At 40.7% G+C, this 22,655-nt stretch overlaps 1 protein-coding gene across 10 annotated transcripts in view; it reads left to right on the forward strand.

Annotated features, from left to right (window-relative positions):
* Positions 1-10,617: 10,617 nt before the first annotated feature.
* Positions 10,618-22,655, forward strand: part of tcf7 (transcription factor 7) — a 233,213-nt gene continuing 221,175 nt past the window's right edge. For all 10 annotated transcript variants that reach the window (XM_048543580.2, XM_048543582.2, XM_048543583.2 and 7 more), the window contains exons 1-3: positions 10,618-10,826; positions 10,964-11,030; positions 11,227-11,339. In XM_048543580.2, the coding sequence (XP_048399537.1) occupies positions 10,632-10,826; positions 10,964-11,030; positions 11,227-11,339 (375 nt within the window). In that variant the 5' untranslated portion in view covers positions 10,618-10,631. The remainder of the gene's footprint in view (positions 10,827-10,963; positions 11,031-11,226; positions 11,340-22,655) is intronic.

The following is a 22,655-nucleotide window of genomic DNA, read 5'->3' on the forward strand; positions in this document are numbered from 1 at the left end:
CAAAAAGTGCTCCTAACTGCAGAAGCTGGAGCTCCAGATCTTGGAGCAGCAGTTGGAGACACTGTGGCGCATCCAACAGTCTGACAGTTACATAGGTAGCATGTGTAGAGAGGTGGTCACACTGAAGCTCAAGGGACTAGTGGAAAGAAGGGAATGGGTCACCACCAGACTGATAGGAGTGCTAGTAGCTCTGAGAAATGCAATCTGAGCCTAGCTTCTGTCATCACAAGCAGCTTGAATATATTTGGGGGGGCGGTGGAGAGAAAGAAATGAAAAGCATTGGTGATAAGGAATTCTTTAGCCAGGAGAGCAGGCAGGCATTCCTGTGGCCAAAGATGTGATTCCAGGATGGTCTGTTGCCTTCTTGGTGCCAGGGTTATGGAGGACACTGAATAGCTGCAGGCCATCCTGAAAGGGGAGGGCGATATGTTCAATGTCATGGTACATGTAGGTACCAACAATATGGAGAAAGTGAGGAATTAGGTCGTGCATAAAGAATTCAGGAAGCTAGGCATTAAATTAAAAGGCATGACCTTGATAGTTGTAATCTCTGGATTACTCCCAGTGCCATGTGCTAGCTAGTTGAGAAATAGGGCAATGAGATGAATGAATACTTGTCATAAGATTGGTGCAGGAACGAGGGTTTTAGATTCCTAGATCATTGGACGATTTTTGAGGAAGGTGGGACATGTAAAAACAGGACAATCTGCACCTGAACCACTTTGGGACCAACATTGCAAGTCGGTTTGCTAGTCCTGTAGGGAGGACTTTAAATGCACCTGGCATGGGGTGGGGTAGAGAAAATATCAATGAAATCTGAAGGATTTTCCAGCAGTTTCTATTTGTCCTAATCCTGTTTCATTGATACTGTTCCTAACTGTGCATTTGCTGGCTTGCCTTCCAAGTCAAATCAGTTCATTCTACATACATCAGTGATCAAGCTTAGCACTTCCGTAATAATTCGGGGTTGAAGTGATTCTTTACAACTAATCCACTCACAGGATCTTTTGAGATTTTGGTTTGTGTTTATCTAATATATATTCTACTCACCTATACTGAACCTCTCCATCCCTTTTTATCCCAGAAGGTTCTGATTTTTTTGCTGGCATAACAATCAATAGGTTGTAGTCACCATTCATACCATATCAAATGGTCCTCTTTTCACTGAATTTCCTTTCTCGCCCCTCCTTCTTCTTAGTCCACAAGGGTCAAGGGTGAATTTCTTCATCTTAGGGATTGTAGGTCATGAGGTGACTAAAAAGTCCAAAACTGGATCCGCAAACATTGTGATGGTTGCAGGAGGTGGAGTCTGAAGAGGTAGGTGGGTGAAAGGTTAAGGTTTTCATACACTCCTCCTATTGTTTGCACTTATACAGTCATAGTCATAGAGCATGGAAACAGACCCTTCGATCCAACTAGTTCATGCCAACCATAATTGCAAACTAAACCAGTCTCACCTGCCTGTGATTCGTCTATATCCCTCCAAACATTTATCATTCATGTACTTATCCAATTGTCTTTTAAACGTTGTAACTGTGCCTGCATCCACCAATTCGTCTGAAATTTTATTCCACACATGAACTACTCTCTTAAACATTTGCCCCACATGTCTTTTTCAAATGTTTCTCCTCTCATCTTAAAAATGATCCCTAGTCTTGAAACCCCTCACCCTAAGGAAAAGACACCTGCCACTCACCTTATCTATACCGCTCATGATTTGATAAACCTCTATAAGTTACGCCAACTGGGCTGCAAGAGATGCTCAAAATACTTGGCACCTTTGTAGATGTTTCTCCAGTATCAGTGGCCTTAGACAAGAGACTCCCACGACTAGGAGAGGATATTGTATTTTTTTTCGGACACTTTGAGGACACTCATGAAGCATTTCCTCTGCCCTCCTCGTAATGGCTTGCCATGATAAAATTTGGAACAAAGGACTTGGACGTTTTGTGTCAGGCATGTGGAGGATGTGGCCCATAGTGGATTGACTGTAACCAGTGCTCAATGCTTGGAATGCAGGTCTGAGAGAGAGCACTGATATTGGAGTGTTTAACTTGCCATTAGATTTGCTGAATTTTGAAGAGATATCAATAGTGATATTCCTCTTGGGTTTGAAATGTCTGCTGTATATTGTCCATGTTAGTGATGCAGACTTGAGGGCTGGTAATGCAGCCTGTAGTCAAAGAGCTTGCTGTCACTAAACACTCCTTCCTAAAATGATCAAAGGTTGTGCTGGCACACTGAAGGCATTTTATTTTTGCCTTTGTACCCACAGAGAGGAGGTTCCCAAAAATTGGAATTAATCGGCATTGTCCAGTGACTTGCCCTGGATCTGAACAGTGGGGGACAGTGGAAGCAAGCTGATACAGTACGTTTAATCTTCCAGATATTTAGGCGAAGGTCCATTCTCTCGTATACCTCTCAATGCCTTGATGCTGGTTTGGAGCTCAGCATCTGAACGTTTGCACAAATAAACATTATCTGTGCACTGCAGCTCAATGACAGAGGTTGTCGGTGGGGGGGGGGGGGGGTGGCGGTGGTGGTGGTGAGGGTGATCCTGGTTCTGGTAATAATGTTGGTTGCACAATTTCCGAGTTCTCCTGTAGAGGCAGCAGTGGGAAATTTGATGGTTTTGTGGTGGAGTGTTGCAGTGGAGAGGATGGAACCTCTATTCATTGAATTGAAATAGTGAATGTCCAGCCCTCTTGACTACAGCATCCAATGTTTGTTATATCCTCAGAAGCACACAGGCATACTCTCTGCCAGGGTCACTGGATAATCTTCAGGAAGTTCTGCCGAGTGACCCCCTTCCTAAAGTGGGAAACTGAAACTAATTATAGTACTCCTGCTGTTCATCTGGGTTCAGATAACTCAGCAAAGGCTGATAATGTGGTGTGACACTATTAAGTGAAGAGAACCAAGACCTCAGTTTTTTTTCGGATTAATGCTATTTTAATGCCAGCAATAACCTTGTATTTCAAATAGTTATCAACAGTATTATAATGATCTTTATATATATTATGTAAAATTATCAAAAATATTGTTTTAACTGTAAAGTTCCCCAACCTTCAACTAAATTTCATGTTTAAATCACTGCGACACGTCCAAAACATGCTTGCCAATCGCAGCATTTCACCGATCATCTGTACACAAATAAGATATACTCCTGTGCACATGAGTTTATACTTTGGGGAACGATTTATCCAGTCCAGAATTACAATATGAAGCCTGCGATTTTCATGTAAAGACCTTATTTGCAAACAGCCCTGAGGGCTTTGATTCCTTATCAAAGTCTAGCATTGCAAAATTGTTCACGATCCACTCATTCTGCAACGTGAGCAATGCAATCTCACATCACAACCATGTACAGCTATACAAACATACAAGGAAATGAACTTTATACTGGAGGGGGGGGTCACCCCGACTTTTCCGGTCACGTGGCGCCCTGGCATTTCCAAATATGGGCACATAAAGGCCACCGAGCCGCCAGATCAAAGGGAGCCGCCGTCTGCAGCTTTTCCAATCCCATCCTTGTGGTTAAAAACATGACAACAACTCGATCGTTTTCTCACGCCACACGCAATCCCCATCTCCCCCACAGTCCCCCACATTCCGCGCTAAATGCAGCACAATCGTCTCCTTTATTCTGGTGAAAAGTTCTGCAATTAGAGTCCCGCAACCTCCCGCCACCCCTCAATGTTTGAGGGAGGGGGGGCTGGGTTGGAATAGTGTAGCGAAGGCGTGAACTGGCGGCTACATCAAAGCGAACGCAGCCCGTGTATTAATGAGACCCTTTGTTTCCTGGCTGCGATGCAACAGGTTCGCTCATATTTGCCAATGAGGGGATTGTTTGCCCCCACGTTCCATGTGGGAGGGCTGGATATCTTTCAGCTCCTGTTGCTTTATCATGGGAACGGGAACGCAAGACACTAGTGTTACACAGAAATGTCCAAATTGCACAAATTCAATCGTAATATGAACTATTTCTGTTTTCCACTATCTTAATTAAGACTTTATGCTGTAGGACTTATTTTGCAAGATGTTTTGCTGTAGCCCATGTTTTTACCTTTCATTGGTACTTACTGTGCAAGTAGTCATTTTATTCCGTCTGGAACTGGGTCCATGACAGAATTTATTCGCTTTTATAAAAGTTGTACTTGCAAATACAATGCTGATAAATCCGGCATTTTCCTTTTTATAAAAAAAAACAAACTTTGCAACAAAATCACAATTGTGGGCAGCGTTGGGTCCAGAGCCTTACGGCTATTTCAAACTGGTTTTAAGGCAACTTCATATTTTCCGATCCTGAGTTCGGACATGACCGAACAGACTGGCTGAGCTCCGTCAATAATTTGTGGGTTTTTTAAATAATGTAATTTATTTTAAAGCTGTGGCGTTCTTCCCTAAATCCTAGCTACCTCCCTCAACCGTCATCAGTCAAAAATATCAGCTAGTCATTTATCACATTGCAGTTTGTGGGATCTTGCTGTGCGCAGGTTGGTTGTAGGACTGATACAACAAGGTGTAGAGCTGGATGAACACAGCAGGCCAAGCAGCATCAGAGGAGCAGGAAAGCTGACGTTTCGGGTCTAGACCCTTCAGAAATATCGTACTAAAGCGGCTATATTTCAAAAGTGCTTCACCGGCCAAATTTGGCGTCTCCCAAAATCATGCAAGATGCTTTACAAATGCAAGTTTTTATCTTTAAAAAATAATGTCAAAAGCATGGATGAATCAACTTTTTTTGAAAACCGCAGGAGCCTAACATTTAAAAAAAAGTTACTGTAAATCTATGCCATTGTGAGAGAAAATATTTGTGAACATTGTGTGCGTCTCCTGTTACTGATTTTAAAAAAACACGCATGAAAGTTATATGTATGAATCTTTTCGGCCCGTGTAGAAGTGTTAACATATGAGATTCCGAAGAGAGCTGACATGGTAGACTGGAGGATATAGGACTCAGGAACACTGTCTCAGGGTAATAAGCCGCTCACTTAGGACTAAGATAACGAAAAATGTCCTCACTTAAAGGCCTGAGAACCACCAGAAATGTAACTTTCCTCCTCCAAGAGGAGCTGTACTGTTGAATGCTTTTGAGGCTGATTTTTGTTTCTCAGGGAATCAAGGGAAAGTGGGCGGGAGAGCTGTGTAGAGGCAGAGAATCCACGTTATATACGTTATAATGTATGATGCTTGTATGAGTATTTGTTGCTGAACATGAGTGTGGCCTCAGCCAATATCAGCTGGAACATATTTTTATTGTTTGATTATATATCTGAGAATATGCGTTACAAGTATAATGAATGGTGTAGCAGGTTTGGTTGACTGTATGGTCTACTCCAGCCCTTATTTTGTTATATCAAGTACATCTGTGTGCAAGTTTGTTTGTTCACTTCATATCAATATTTAAATTTCTATCAGTTTCCATGTGAGTTCATCAGTGTGTTTGTGCAAGAATGTATTTGTACACAAATATGGATGAGTGTGTGTGAATATATCTGTGTTTGTGCCAATGATTGTGAATATGTGCATATGTTAATATGCTGGTCTGTGACAGCACCATAGGTCCTTTTGTTGTAAAAGTCACCTGATAATTGCAAATTAAGCTCATCCAGTACAAATGTGAAAACAAATGTGTGTGTATGCAGTCATGAATGTGTCTTTATCATTGTGCACAAAGGCATGTGCATGAAAGTGGAGGTGTGTGATGACATGAATAAATCTCTATTTGGTGTGCTCTATTTTGGTGTGTCCAGGGCATTGATCTATTTGCATACATGTCTTCTGACATTTTGTTTTGTGAAATTCACTGCAAAATTTCACATTGCGTGCATGTCTAAAGGAACAAGAATTCAACAAATTCAAGGTTAAACTGCCAATTAGCTGCTCCAAAAATGTTAATAAAGAATTACTGCTACTTGTTTAAAAAAAATCTTGTTAATAGCAGAAAGTTTTTTGGTTGAGTGGAAACTGTAGCTGGGGGCAGCTACAAGATAGAAAGGAGGGAAGCTAGGAGCACTTGGAGGGCACAATATCTGTGAATTGGGTGGAGTTGGAGGTGAAAAAATGCCTCTTTGAAGTGGGAAGGGAAGTGATTACTCAGCACAGTTTTGCAGAAATTGTTTAGGGTTGGACACCTCTGAAAATGGATGGATACAATTGTAATCTACCCCTTTTTTAAGGTTAGACATCTATTAGTAATGTTCTAAAAATGTTTGAAGTTGACCAGAATATATCATATTTAATGTAAATGTTCCAAATTTTCCAACAGGTGCTGTTGTAATGTGCACGTAAAGGTTCCGATGGGGTAGAAGTAATGTTTGGAAGTAGATACATCTTCTGCCTATAGCTCCGGAACCAGTGTGTGCTATGTGTGAGAGATAATGGGAACTGCAGATGCTGGAGATTCCAAGATGATAAAATGTGAGGCTGGATGAACACAGCAGGCCAAGCAGCATCTCAGGAGCACAAAAGCTGACGTTTCGGGCCTAGACCCTTCATCAGAGAGGGGGATGGGGGGAGGGAACTGGAATAAATAGGGAGAGAGGGGGAGGCGGACCGAAGATGGAGAGCAAAGAAGATAGGTGGAGAGGGTGTAGGTGGGGAGGTAGGGAGGGGATAGGTCAGTCCAGGGAAGACGGACAGGTCATTTTATCATCCTGTGCTATGTGTGATACTTGTATGAGTATTTGTTGCTGAACATGAGTGTGGCCTCAGCCAATATCAGCTGGAACATACTTTTATTGTTTGATTATATATCTGAGAAATACTTTGAAATGCTTTTCTGCATTGAAAGTGCTACATAATAAAACAAAGAATTGCGGATGCTGGAGATCTGAAACAGAAAGGAACAGAAATAGCTGGGGAAAAGTGGTATTTATGCTGAAGCCAAAGTTGGTTGTCGCGTGGTGGGTGGAATGTGGAAGAAGTGGAGAGAATAGCATATAGGTGGAGACAGACCCAGACAGAGTGAGAGAAAGATGTGAAAGATGTTAGTAAACAAGGAGATCATTGGCAGCAGAGATAATAGGAACTGCAGATGCTGGCGAATCCAAGATAATAAAGTGTGGAGCTGGATGAACACAGCAGGCCAAGCAGCATCTCAGGAGCACAAAAGCTGATGTTTCAGGCCTAGACCCTTCATCTGATGAAGGGTCTAGGCCCGAAATGTCAGCTTTTGTGATCATGACCAGGACAAAAGCTGAATAAGTGATAATAAGAACTAACAGGAGGAGAAAATGACTGAGCTGTGCTGAAAGCAACCCTGAATGATGTGCTGCAGTGTTCCAGTGAGCCTCAGCACAATCTTGAAGAACAACATCTCACTTTCCTCTTGGGACCATGCAGCCTCTAAGACTCAACATCAAAGTCAACAACTTTGGAAAATCTGCAGATTCTGTAAATCAGGAACAAAAGCAGAAGTTGTTGGAAAACCTCAGCAGGTCTGGCAGCATCTGTGAAGAGAAATTCAAGTTAACATTTTGGATCTGGTGAGGAAGGGCTCATCACTCCCCTTCATCACACCCCCCCCCACTTCTCCAACTTTGGCTGCAGCATAAACACTACATTTTCTTAACTATTAACAGTTCTGATGAAGTCACCAAACTCAAAACATTAACTCTGCTTTCTTCCCACAGATGCTGCCAGCCTGCTGGCTTTTGCCAGCAATTTCTTCATTTGTTTCAGGTTGCCAGCATCTGCAGTTCTTTGTTGTATTATAATGTGTAATTGTTCTTTTGGCAGGAAAAATAAAAATAAGCATGATGTCAAAATGATGAAAGGTCACAGAGTTCTTAAATGCAGAGGGAATTGAGTGTCCTTGCACATGGATCATGAAAGGTTAGTATGTAGGTAGCAGCAAGTATTTGGGAATGTTATCCTTTACCGTGAGGGGAATTAAATATAAAAGTAGGGAGATAATGCTTCAATTACACAGGGTACTGGAGAGAGTATGGTGCACGATATTGGACTCTTGTATTTAAAAATGCATTGCATGCAGTTTACAGAATGTTTCTAGACTAATAGCTGGAATTGGTTGGTTGTCTTATTAGGAAAGGCAGTCAGCCTCAGTTTATATCCAAAGCCATTCAGAAGAGTAAGAGGTGAATTGGTCGAAACCTGTAAAATCCTGAGGAGTGCTGACAAGGTAACTTTGGTGAGGATATTTCCACTTATGGAAGAATTCAGGACTGGAGATCACTGTTTAAATATTCAGGATCACCCATTTAAAATAGAGATTAGGTAAAATTATTTCTCTCAAAGGATTGTGAATCTTTGGAAATCTCTTCCCAAAAAGGCAGTGGTGATCGAGTCCTTGTAAATTTTTAAGGCAGATGAAAATAGATTCTTGGTTTTCAAGGAGTTTAAAGGTTATTGGAGTGAGCAGGAATGTGGATTTGAGGTTACAATCAGTATGACCATATTCTTATTGAATGGCAGAGTAGACTTGAGGGCCTGGATAACCTAATCCTGCCCCTGATTTGCATGTTCATGACAGTGCAATATCAAGTTATTAGGGAGATTAAAGAATTACTACTGGGAAGACCATTGGCTTATGTTTGGTTTTCACTTAAAACCGCTTTTTAATTGTTCTCTTAGATTGCCATAAAGTCATCGAGGTCTACAGCATAGAAAAAGGGATAGAAAAAAAGAACCACCTCGCTATTCTAATCTCATTTTCCAGCAATAGGCCCATAGGTTTTTGGGCTGGTATACAATCTGAGTGAATTCTTTTAATTTGACCTTGAGTTGATTTCCATATTCAACTAATCACCAAGATTATGACTGCTACAAAAGTAACATCATTTATTCTTGTTCCTATTTCACAGAGACATGTGACCTACTGAGCTTCTCCAGCACTTTTTTATTCCATCAATTGGAAAATTATGCTCTTGTGTGAATCATGCCTTCAGCATCCTGTACGACTCAACTTCTCTCCCCTATTCTTTCAAGCTCTGATCTCCACGAACTCAAACTCATCCAAATTTCCACTTGCATTGTATCTTATATTGACTGCAAGCCTTCACTGAGCCTTCACTGAGATTTACATTAACTCACAGCACCATGGACATTGATTTCAAAATCTTCACCTGAAATTATATATCCTTTCACAGTCTGACCTGATTCTACATTAGCAAGTTCCTGCAGCCCTTCATCTCAGTTTACGTACTTTGCTCTTATAGAGTTGGTCTCTTGATCTTCCCTGTTTCTCTTTGCCATCAGTTTTAAATCCGTGAACATGGGCCTGCGCTCAGTAATTTTCAGTTATGCCCTTCTGTGCCCATCTCTTCCTATATTCAAACTCATATTTAAAATCTAATTAGTTGAATTAATTCTAATTAATTCTTTTTATACTTGCTGCTTAATTTTCAATACACTGACTTTAACTGTCTTGGAAATTTCATAAGGTGCAAGATGTTTTCTAAGTTCATGTGCAGTGCTGTGAACGTCTGTGTTAATGTGTTATTGAATGTTTGATTTTTTGCTTATATCTGTATTTAATATGCCTGTATTTATGCCTATGTATGTCTAAGTTTGTCTGCATTTGTGTCTTGTAGGTCTATGTTTAGACTTGTGTCTGGTACTTGTGCCTGTATGAATCTGTGTGTGTTTGCATTGTGCGTGTGTGTATTTCAGTCTATATTTGTCCCTCATTTATGCAACATTTAACAGTGTCTCTGTGTGTATCTATATCGTGCCTGTGCGTGTCCGTATTTAACTGTTAAAATGTATCACACATAAATGGGAGGAAAATATGGCTCTTTTGTGTTTCCATTTGTGAATGTGTGACAGTAAATCTGTGTTTATACCTGTATTCTCTGTGTGAGGTCATGCTTAAATCTATATTATTCTAGTTGAATCCTGACCGCGATCAGCTAAAGCAAAATACAAACCAGAGTTTTAACGTTATCATTCAAAACTGACACGTTAAAGAATTAACATAATTTAGTTAAAAAAAGTTACATGATTTGACCAAACTGAATTGCGGTTTAAGAAGGAACAAAAAGGAACACTTTTTCTTTCACAGACCCGCGTATTGAGGAAATGTAGAGTAAATAGTTATTTGTCAGGGGGAAACGCGGGCACGTTGCTTCTCTCGACGCAAATGAATATGTGATTTTACAAAGATTTTTTTAAAGTGTGTATGCCTTCGGGGGCAGTGGAGTGAGCTGGGTGCAGATTGCAAGGGCAGGGACTTAGTGGGGAGAAATAGTAATGATTTTAAAGTGTTTCGTTGATAAAACAATTGAATCCCCCTCCCATGAATGAAACTGTCAATCAAAAGGCGGTACTCTTTGATGTTGAGGAGCCGTCGCCTTGGTCCTAAACACAAACTGCTTCAGATCTTTTTTTCTCTCCCTGCTGCCGTACTTTCACTGAGGTCTTTTTTTTCCCCCTGTCTCTCTCTCTCTCTCCTGCTCCAACTGACTGCAACTTCACATTGTATTGATTCGGGGCGGATAGGGAAGGGGAGGGGGGTGTCCTGTATCACAAGAAGCAGCACAAGTCCCGGGTAAAGGAACTTTGCAGAGTTGCAGAGTGAAGGAGTGGAGAGGTCGGGTGGTTGGGGTGGGGAGGGGGGGGTTTGGGGAGGGGGGGATAATACAGACAGGGGAACAAACCTGAGGAAAATGCCGCAGCTGAACAGCGGTGGAGGGGATGATCTGGGGGCGAACGATGAAATGATCTCCTTTAAGGACGAAGGGGAGCAGGAGGAGAAAGCCTCCGAGAACGCTCTCACAGAGAGGGACTTAGCAGACGTGAAGTCATCGTTAGTCAGCGAGTCGGAGACTAACCAGAACGTGCATCCTGCATCCGATCCAGGGGTGAGTGAGAGTTTGATCTTTGCTCATGTTAATGGATTTCCAGTCTATTCACACACACACACACACACACACACCAGTGTGTATAACACCGACCACCCCAACTCATGCAAATCCTTCTTTCACATGATCCCAAACAGGCGATTAGACGTTCACAGGACAATCAAAGAATTTACCAAGACAAATCCAGAAGTCACATCGATGACGGTATGTTGGTTTATTTGCATTTGTGTTTTTATTGTTTTGGATGTACTCGCTATGAAAGCAATCCTTATTTCATCCACCCCTCCCCACCAGCAGCACCACCTTGCTCGCCAGTTGTTTACAACTAAGTGTGTTAAGTGCCAACTTACTGATAAAAAACTTTCTTCCCCCCACCCCCCACTTTCCTTGTCTCCTGCAGCTTTAAAGCAGCGTCAAGATGGAGGGACATTCAAAGGGTCAGCCTACTCGGGATATCCCCACTTTCTGATGCTCCAAGACCCCTACCTGCCTAATGGATCCCTCTCTCCATCTGTAAGTTCTAAGCATCTTATGCACGTTGCAAGAATCGTACGTCTAACCGTCTAATTCTTTCAGGCTCATTTTCTTTAGGAAGTTGGAAGGGAGAATCAGTGTTCTTTAGCAGGAAACGAAAGCTCATCATTAAATTCAAGCCTTGGGTTTTGGGTTTCAGGTGGTCTTCCCTGAGTGTCCGGTATCTGGGATTTAAACTATCGTTTAACACCTGGCTCAGATTCACGGATTCTGCCTCTCCTGTTAAAAGAGGTGTATTTCGACACACCACGTCAGTCAAAACAAAATAAAATGCATCGCCTGTGGTTGCCGCCTTGTTCCTGGTGAAAGGTAGTCATCGCAGTGTTTCTTTTTGCTGCTGTATGGTGTCAATAAACAAACGCTAGAGGTTTGTCATTGTCAAGTTGTCCACTCGTGGCTTTAGTGTCTGGGGTGTATTGAGGGAAGGAAGTGACGATCTCAGCTCGTTCTGTATCCCTTATAACATTTTTTAAAAAGCAGTTAAAGAAACTGTCACAATGGTTTCGATTTTCTGAAAAGTTTAACAACATTGCTGAGCCCCGTACTGAAACAGGCTGTAGCAATAGAATAAATAAAGTGTAATTCAGAGAAAACTCCGGATTAGCTTTACAATAATCCTATGTTCTTAGCTGGAAATTTGAAACATAAATGTCATGGTCTGTACTATCAGCCTCCCTTACTTCCATCTTTCCTTTCCTGGCGAAGAGTAAAACCTATTCATCGTAGCTAAAAATGGAATGATGTTTCGTATGAGTATATTGTTAGCACTGAGACTTCCCAAAAAAAAGTTTCCCAATATCTAACATCAATAGCATTTAAATACGGTTCAAAAGTAGAGAATGATACATTTTTGAAATGATATCCAGCACCTTTCAAAAAGAAAGAATCTACACCAGTCTATGGCACAGAAAGTGTGCTTAGAAATCACCTCCACCCAGTTGAGACTGTGGTGTTGAAGTATACTTGAAATGCCTGAAAATAAGTTGTATTTCAAAGCAATATCCCACTAAACCTACTTTAAATCAAGGACTCAACACGCCCCAAGTAATGTTCTAAAATTCAACTCCAGACAAAAATAATTGGGAAGTGCCAAGAATGTCATTTTCAGAAAATAAAACTTGCTTGATAAATAAATGGGTGCTTCAAATAAAAACTTATTCCACAAATATGCATGTGTGATCACAAAATTAGACCGGGCTACTATTACTATGTTGAATTGGAAAGTGTCAGAGAACCCAATCTTAATTTTTGCCCACATTCTCATCAAGCTGATTGAAAAGATTGTAAAGTCTGTACAGAACTATTTTGTTCCATAAACTTACACCAACAGACAGGTACCATGCAATCAGCAGCTGTCAGTCAGTTTTCCCTTTTAATAACAAAAACCTTTGCTTATCTGATATCAGATAAATGTCCGGTTGAACATTTCCATCCAAAGCTCAAACATCCACAATATGCTGTGTGCTGTTGTGTTTCATATTGTTGCGCAGTGTGGTTTGAGTGGTCGTTTTATTTCTCTCTCTGCAGTGGAGTTCAATGGAAATCTTTTCAGTAAACATAGATTTGCTTGAGGGCTCGTGAAGCAGTGAGCAGGTGGGGGTTGGGGTGGGAGGAGTGGGGTTGGGGGTGGGTATGGTATCAAATGAGACACTGGCTTTCTTGTTAGCTTAGCAATACAGCACAGGCACTATTGGAAAAAAATAGCATTGTTGTTTAATAACCACTTACAACTGCAGAGTTCCTGTGAATTAGGCATCTTGCTCATTTCTTATTGACAGAGTGGCAAATGCCAGAAATCACATTCATAGCGTTGATCACTGTCATTGATCCTTTTCAGAATCGAACAGTTAAACAGAAAAACTTGACTTCTTTGCTTTGCCTTGTTGTGTTTTGGTAAATATTTTGGTTTGAATAATGAGCATAAACGCTGGTGACTCAAGTGTGGGACTTTGTTTTCAGATGAATACTGAACTTGATCAAGTGAAAAGATCTGAGTCTTTTTTGTAGGTATGGGCAGTTTGATATTGGATGTTGCAGTTGTGTACAATTCATTTAATTGCCTCACAACTGTCTGATTCATTAGCTTTACAAGGGGTGTTTCTATGAAACTAGCAGAAATTCAACTAAAATGCCGCTAAGGTATTAGGTTAAATGGGAAAACTGATGTTAAAAAATTGTACAACTTTTTGATCTTTAATGCATCAAGTTCCAATAATGATTTCTCTCTGGGCTGTGATTATACTGCTGGAGCTGATAATAAGATAAGTAAGAATGGTACTGTTGTCTGCTTGTATCTTGGAAATTTTACCAGATAACGTGGCCATGCCAATCTTTAAATTCTCAGGTTATATTTGGAAAGAAACCTGATTTTGGATCCAGCTTTTAGTTCCCTGCCAAGTTTGAATGGAATGAATGCCACCTCAAATATAAACCTTCGGGGAAAAAACTGAAAGAGTTAGCTATTACAGTTTTCTGCATTAACATGCTGTTACAGTTGAAAGCTTTTTTAAAAAAATAAAAACGGCCCTCTGAGGTCCTCTATAATTCCCTGAGAATGTTAGCCGTTTAAGGGTTAAAAGGACCTTTGATAGTGAGACTGCCTCAATGTAGTATTTAGATGAGGGAAATACCTTTTGAAATTAAAAAAAAGCTCAGATCGCCTATCTGTCCAGGAAATGTATAACATGATTATTCCACCATTGTGAAAATCCAGGTAGAAAATTTAAGTTATATTGAGTGAATATTGTTGAATTGTATTTCGATTTTGCTGTGTGTTTTTATATAGCAGTTGGTAATTCATTCGCCAATCAACAGTTGCTATCAGACAACAGAAAAAAAAGCAATTTATCACACCCTTGGGTCTTAGATATTACTTTTCTTCACTACAACATTATTAAGTGTTGTTATACTTGAGGTAGTGTGTGTGTGGGTTGGAGCAGTTAGCTCGGTTGTCTAGATGGCTAGTGTGTGGTTGAAGAATAACAGCAACAGAATGAGTTCAGTTTTACTCTGGCTGAGGCAGACTGTGGTCCTGTTTACTCACCCTGCTCCTAAGAGTGGAAGGCAGTGTCAAATTGACAATTGACAAAAACTGCCAAGAATGAAACATCTGCAGACAATGAGCCAAGGAACAACCTTCAGGCACGGTTTGAATGAATGAATACACCAAGGTACACTATACAGCATTTCCCCTAACAAAAGCTTTAGTCATTTTGTTTACGATACATTAAACTTAATTTCTAATAGACATGAGCTTCCAGCATAAATAGGGTTAGGGTATATTTATACAAATTGGCACTAAATTGTCAGTATCATGGAATCAATGAGTATTGTGATGGAATTATTTAATTGATCCAGTGGAAGTTATTTTATTACGTTTGAAGTAAAGGTCTTTTGTTGGTAGAAAGCAGTGAAATACCTGGCTTGGGAATGCGTGCTGCTTTGTGAAAATGGCCAAAAACAATTTTTCAAAACTCAGTTATTTACAGCTCTGAAATACTTTTTACCAACCAGCTTAATGTCCCTTCATTTTATCTGTTAAAGATATCATAAGTAAACAGTGTTCTTATGCAGTGATAATTGGAACTGCAGATGCTGGAGAATCCAAGATAACAAAGTGTGGAGCTGGATGAACACAGCAGGCCAAGCAGCATCTCAAGCTTTTGTGCTCCTGAGATGCTGCTTGGCCTGCTGTGTTCATCCAGCTCCACACTTTGTTACCAGTGTTCTTATACAAGTGAGTTGTTAACAGTCAGTGTATTTGTTCCCTGCATAAATACGTCTTGTCTTGCTTGTCACCTCACAATGAAGGCAGATAGATTCTACTCTCTGTTGTTTAGATTGGGCAATTAGGTCAATAGAGTGAGGGATATATATGAACAATCATACTTGGTTAGTCAGTGTCTTTTATGGAATACCACACCCCCTTTAAGTGAGAATGCAGCTTCTTGGTGCTGTTCAGCAGCACTCCAAATCCTTCCTGTCACTAACATGGAGAACTCATTACACTGGCCAGATAAGCAGAGCAAAGTGGGGGGAAGTGAGCAAAGATTGTAACAGGTTAGTTTTGTCTGAAATAGGAAAGGTGTGTAATCTGTAGATCAACGCTGGTCACAGTTTTTCATTCCCACTGCAGGACAAACTATACTTCAGTCATGATGGTTGAATCTGAGTAAGAGAAGGAGGATATCATGATAATTCGCTAGTAAATTGAACATTTTCCTCTCAGTTAGGACAAGGTGAAAATATCTTTTTTGTAGCTTCAAGTGACAAATCCTGTAGTTTGAATCTGTAGAGGTCATATTTGAAGCAATTGAAATTTCCTGTCCGAATTGATGAACATTACCCAACACCCTCTTATACGCAGGGCCCCATTAGTCTCCTGCCTCCCATTTTTTTAAAGGCATTTGAAATATCTGAATAATATTAGAAATATCATTATTAAACTTGATTTAAATTTTAATGCAGTTATTTAAGACAATTATTTATCGTAGTCAACACATCAAAATCTGAAACCCTGGATAACAAAGTGTGAAGCTGGATGAACGCAGCAGGCCAAGCAGCATCTTAGGAGCACAGAAACTGATGTTTGAGGCCTAGGCCCTTCATCAGAGGGTCGAGGCTCTCTGATGAAGGGTCTAGGCCCGAAACGTCAGCTTTTGTGCTCCTGAGATGCTGCTTGGCCTGCTGTGTTCATGCAGCCCCACACTTTGTTGTCTTGGATTCTTCAGAATCTGCAGTTCCCATTATCTCTGATCAAAATATGAAACCCACTCTTTGTTTTTGAGAGAAAGGGAACAGCAGTGAAACAACTTGCATTTATGTCACGCATTTAATGGAGAAAACAGTTCCATGTTTAATGCAGAAAACAGTTCCATGTTACCGCAGACTTCTGACAAGGCCAAATCTGCCCAAATTACAGTGATCGTGGATTGTTGGAAGGAATAAGGATGTTTGTGGAGCAGCAATGTGAAATCAATAACGTTGAAGATGCCTGCCAGAAGCTCAAATTGGGTTTTGAGCCTTATCTCCATATTCAGGGCCAGCTTTGGACATCTGTTGGGTGTCCAAGCTGGCGGATTTGTCCAGGCTTCCTAAAAATAAACAGCTTGGATAGGGAGATGGCCCATAGGGATGTCTTGTTGGGAAGATGATGGCAAAGTGGATTGGGCACTGGTCAGCAGCAGTCTGCAGTGTTAATGTAGAGGCAGAAGCAGTGCTCCTCCTGACTCCACAACAACATAATTACTTAACTTTACTCACCTTTAGCTGTCCCTTTAAAGGCTGGTGGATACACAGTGATTGACCTGGGAAAATCAGAGCCAGGATTTATGGTGTAAACTCCATGTGTTTTTTTTTGTCTGATTTTGCCACTGGACCTTCATCACAATATTTCTGGAACCAAATTCCTACATCAAGGATCCTGAGCAAATAAATGTTACTGCATCTGTAGTGACCACCAAACTCTGAATCAGAAAACCCTGCCAGATTTTGCTCAGTTGCTCTTTTCTCTGTGATTTCCTCCTCAGCTATTAAAATGAAGCCCAGATTTTCCACAGTAAATTTATGGCAAAATGACATTGATGATGTGATGTTAAATTCGATAATCTTGTTTAATATTCGGAACTTGACATCCATTTTGAAAAATGAGCAAAAAGGCATGTGGTATCACTGTTATTTTGCCTCTCCAACTAAGAAAAAGAATGGGGAGGGTGATGGTCGGGGTGGGCATGGGAGTGTGTCTGGTAAAGCAACTGAGTGATAAGCATATTCGCAAATAGCATGGGGACTCATGGTGACTGCATGGATTTTCCACAGTGAACTGCCAAGCAACCTTCATTCCTACAACATTTGGTTAAGTCCAGACAGTTCAAAGTCTTTGAATCATTAATGTTGTTTGGCACATAAGGCACTCTGTACTTACATTCAAATTATTTCCATGATACTTGGCTACTTTGCTGAATGCGCTCAAAATGCCCAGACTCCATACAAAGAACAAATCCTCTATTCAGTTTGAGATAACAAGGTGTAGAGCTGGATGAACACAGCAGGCCAAGCACCATCAGAGGAGCAGGAAGGCTGATGTTTCGGGCTTAGACTGTTCTTCAGAAATGGGGAGGGGAAGGGAGTTCTGAAATAAATAGGGAGAGGGCCCCAATGCGAAGCCTGTTCTAAGGATGCCTACCCTGAAGAAGTTGCTCTCCTCCCTCTGGAAAAACCTCAGTGGTTCCCTCTCTCTCTCCCACTGTAACTCTCCATCCCCGCCTCTTTGACCTGTCTGTCTCCTCTCCACCTATCTTCTCCTCTATCCATCTTCTATCTGCCTCCACCCCTCCCTATTTATTTCAGAACCCCCTTCCCCTCTCCCATTTCTGAAGAACAGTCTAAGCCCGACTGCCTTCCTGCTCCTCTGATGCTGCTTGGCCTGCTGTGTTCATCCAGCTCTACACCTTATAATCTCAAGCTGAATAGAGGATTTGTTCTTTGTATGGGGTCTGGGCATTTTGAGTGCATTTAGCAAAGTAGCCAAGTATCATGGAAATAATTTGAATGAAAGTACAGAGTGCCTTATGTGCCAAATAACATTAATGATTCAAACACTTTGAACTGCCTGGACTTAACCAAATGTTGTAGGAATGAAGGTTGCTTGGCAGTTCACTGTGGAAAATCCATGCAGTCACCACGAGTCCCATGCTATTTGTGAATATGCTTATCACTCAATTGCTTTACCAGACACACTCCCATGCCCACCCCGACCACCACCCTCCCATTCCACTCGTTCAGTGCAGGCACAGCAAAACTAAGTGCTGAATATGTTACACATTTAAAAAGCTTGCTGCGCCCACGCAATGCTCTAACAAGGAACAATGTGGAGCTCAAACACAGATAACAGCTATTCCCTGCAAGGATCCTGTTCCAGCATCATCTCTTCACCTCTTCTCCCCATCCTAAGACAGAGGAACAGAATTAGGACATTTGGCCCATCGAGTCTGCTCCACCATTTGATCATGGCTGATATATTTCTCAACACCATTTTCCTGCGATATATTTCTCAACACCATTTTCCTGCCTTCTCCCCATACCCTTGATCCCCTTATTAATCAAGAGCCTATCTGTCCCTGTTGTAATCCTCATATGACAAGCCCTTCATCCCTATAATCATTCTTGTAAACCTGCCCTGGACCCTCTAACTTAAGCACCTCCTCCCTGAGATACAGGGCCCAGAACTGCTCAGAATACGCCAAATGCAGCTTGACCAGAAACTTGTACACCCTCAGCTGTACACTTCTGCTTCTTGAAATGAATGCTAACATTGTGGTTGCCTTCCCCACTGCCAACTGAACTCGAATGTTAAGAAATTCCTGAGCTGGGACTCCCAAGTCCTTTTGTGCCGCTGGTTTCCAAAGCCTTTCTCCGTTTAGAAAACAGTCTACACCTGTATATTTCTACTATTAGAAGTATACAGTCCAGCCACGCTACCACTAGCTGTTAATCCAGAGACCCAGATAACATGCTGGGGACGTGGGATCAAATCCTGCCATGGCAGATGGTGGAATGTAAATTCAATAAATACCTGGAATTAATCCTTTAATGATACCCATGAATCCATTGTCGATTGTTGTAAAAACCCTGGTTCACTGATGTCCTTTCTTACCTGGTCAGGCCTAGATGTGAATCCAGACCCACAGCAGTGTGGCTGACTCTTAACACTCCTCTGGGCAATTAGAGATGAGCAATGAATGCTTCCTAGCCAGTAATGCCCTCATCCCATGAATGAATAAAAAGAAAATTCCAGCCAAAGTGAATAAATGAGCATTAATATTCTATCTGCCACTTCTTTGACCGCTATCCTAGCCTGTCCAAGCCTTTCTGCAGCCTCCCTGCTTCCTCAACAGAACCTGCCCCTTCACTATCTTTTGTGTCAGTTGCAGCAGTGCCCTCACTTCCTTTATCCAGATCGTTAATGTATAACTTGAATACTTGTGGTCTTAACATGAACCCCTGCAGAACTCCATTAGTTGTTAATTGCCATCCTTTATCTCCACTTTCTGCCATCTGCCAGTCAGCCAATCTTTTATCCATGCCAGTGCCTTGCCTCATAGTCATAGACTCATATCTTATTTAGCGGGCTCCCGTGTAACATCTTGCCAAAGGTTTTCTGGAAATCCAAATCACATCTACTGGCTATTCTTTGTCTGATTTGCTGGTTACCCCCTCAAAGATTTTTCAGGTATGGCCTTCTTCTGATAAAGCCGTGTTGTCTCAGCCCTGCTTTACCAGGCAATTCCAAGTACTCCACAGTCTCACCCTTAATAATAGACTGTAAACTCTTAGCAGCACCTGAGGCCAGGCTTACCAGCCTATAGTATCCTGTTTCCTGCCTCACTCTCTTCTTAAACAGGGATGTTATATTTGCCATTTTTCAGTCCTTTGGGGCCCTCACTGACCAGTAATTCCTGACAGATCACCACCAATGTATCCACAATCTCCTCAGCTATCTCCTTCAGAACTATAGGCAGAACTATAGCATGGGTAAGTGGATCTGAGTCCACGAAAAGATCAGCCATGGTCTTATTGAATGGTGGAGCAGACTCGAAGGGCCGGGCGGCCTACTCCTCTTCCTAGTTCTTATGTGCTTATGTAACTCTATTCCATCTGTTCCGGGTGATTTTTCCACCTTTAGACCTTTCAACGTCCCCAGCATCTTCTCCTCTGTGATGGCCACTACAGTGACTTCTGTTCCTGACTCTGTTGAAGTTCTGGTATGCTGCTGGTGTCTTCCATTGCGAAAACTGATGCAAAGTACCAGTTCACTGCTTCCACCATTTCTTTGCTCCCCATTACTACTTCTCTCCACCAAGCTAAAGAGAATAAAGCAAGTCTACTTCACATATCTGCAGAAGCATGTACAATGAGGTGTTCTCCAGGAAAGTCACAGATTTAATGAAAATGAGGTAGTTTGTTGAATGAACTGTTCAAACTAATCATCAGGAAAGGTACTGTAGTTTACCTTACTGCATTGCAACAGTGACTGTACTTCAAGAATACTTGAGATAAAGAACTTGGGATAGTGCGTGATTATTGAAAACATTATACACATTGAAGTTTTTTGTAACTTTTAGGATTTTGGGATTTGAAGCGGAATATCAGTCATTGTTTACTGTTATCAGTATTGTCCAAGCACTGATGCCAGAGAGAACATAAGTGTGTACATTGGAAGTGAAGTTTTTCACAAGTAGCTTCTCAATACTCATTGCCAGGGCTCACAAGAAAAATGCCACTAGAACTAGTGAACTGCCAGTGTCCGTTAGTCTGCATCCCTCCAGGAATAGTCAGTGCCTTTTTTAACCTTGTAAAATCCTTTTTCACCCACTCCAATGCTTCAGTATCCTTTTTTTAATGATACTCTAACCAGAAAAGTACACCATAATCTAAGTACAGTCGAAACAGAGTTCAGTACAAAATTAGCATAACTTCTCTTCTTTCCAGTTGCAATGCTGTAGAAACAAACCTCAATGCTTAACTTGCTTTTTATTAGCTTTATTAACCTATCACTACTTATAGAGATGTGTATATTCGTTCTCCCAGATCCCTTTCTTGCTGTACTCCATTTAGATTCTAATTTTATAAGTAATATGCAACTTCATTATTAACACAAAGCAACGGTATTGACTAGTCTTCCGATGTCATAGGCAAATTGATAAATTATATTTACATTCCAAATTTTAAATTATCTGTTTAAGTTATTGATATAAATTGTGAGCAACAGTAGCCTCGGAATTAACCTTTGTCGAACCATACTTTGCATCTCTGCCACACTGAATAACTGTCCTTGACCCCTCTTCAAAGACTTCAATCAGGTTAGTCAACCAAGACCTTCACTTTTGAAATCCATGCTGACTATACAGTATTGCATTTTTGATTTCTCAATGTTCTACTATTCCCTTAGAAGGAATTTAATCGGCTTTCCTAATTGATGCTAAGGTGACTGGACTATACTCTTTTGAATATGTTCAAGCTTCCTTCTTAAATATCAGCATAATATCAGCAATCTCAGTCCTCAGGCATTACATATTTTCCTAACTAATTATTATATATCCATGTTAATGTGTCGCTGTGTCTTCTCTAGATTCTTTTATTTATGTGAATACAATCCATCTGGACCAGGAGTCTTATTCTGTTTGAGTTTGAGTACATTATTTAATACTTCTCTGATTTCTATATTAAATGTAATTATATTATTTCTAATCTTATTTTCGCATGCCATGTCTGATTAATACTTTTGCCCTTTTTCAATTGATGCCTGTGATTTATCCTATCCAATTTAGAGTGGCTTATTCTATTTCTGACATTTTCTTTATGTGCCTCTGGAATATTTACGATTTGGCTTTGTGTCCCTGATAATTTTATAGTTTCTCTTTGCATTCTTAATTGATTTTTTGCCTTCTTTTCGAATATCTAAGCCATAGTTTACAAAGGACAAGGGGTACCTCACTCCATTAGAGAAAGATACTTTCTTCAAAATAGTTTGAGTTTTACAAGTGTTAGGCAAGGCAAAGAAGCATAGCTGCTACAGGAATTAGAATAGGACTGCAGGAAACAATTCTTGTCACACTCTAGCCACGTAGCCAACTGAACTAATAAAAAACACACCCCACAATATCTTAGTATTCTCCCTTGTAATGCTCCTTTTTGCTGTTCATAAATTTAATTCACACCTCGGGTCCTACTCTCAAGTTTTTCCTTGTGTCAATAGTCATCCACATTTTTCACCCTGTAAGTATTTAGGTTGTACTTGCTTGTTAGTAGAATGTAGTCTTTCTTGTCTTTCGAATACCTTTTGAAATGTTTCCCATTATTGGTTTTCATCACTGACTGCCAATATTACAGTTCATTTTGTTTTTTCAAGATCTACTTCAGCTTCTCGAAATGGGCTTTTTTTCTAATTTAATACCATAAGCTGTGCTAATCTTGCATTTTGCTCAATTAATATCTTAAAGTGTGTTGTGTTATGGTCACTATTGCCGAGATTGTCTTCTGTCTACTCACAAGGCTTCTATTCTTATGCTATTAATGGCTGCCTCATCTTTTGCTATTGCCAACATTTTCAGCACCACCTGAAACTTTCTAAAAGGGACAAGTCTCAGATATTAGCACGAAAAGAAACTGGTTTCCTTACTTGATATATCCTTCGGTTAGGGACAGAGAGAAAGAAAATATTATAGTATGACATGTGAAGCCCAACAACAAAACTCTGGTGCAAAATTTTGTGTAAAGATAGCCATTTACTATGAC

Source organism: Stegostoma tigrinum, chromosome 13, assembly GCF_030684315.1.
Source record: "Stegostoma tigrinum isolate sSteTig4 chromosome 13, sSteTig4.hap1, whole genome shotgun sequence".
In the NCBI taxonomy this organism is placed as follows: Eukaryota; Metazoa; Chordata; class Chondrichthyes; order Orectolobiformes; family Stegostomatidae; genus Stegostoma; species Stegostoma tigrinum.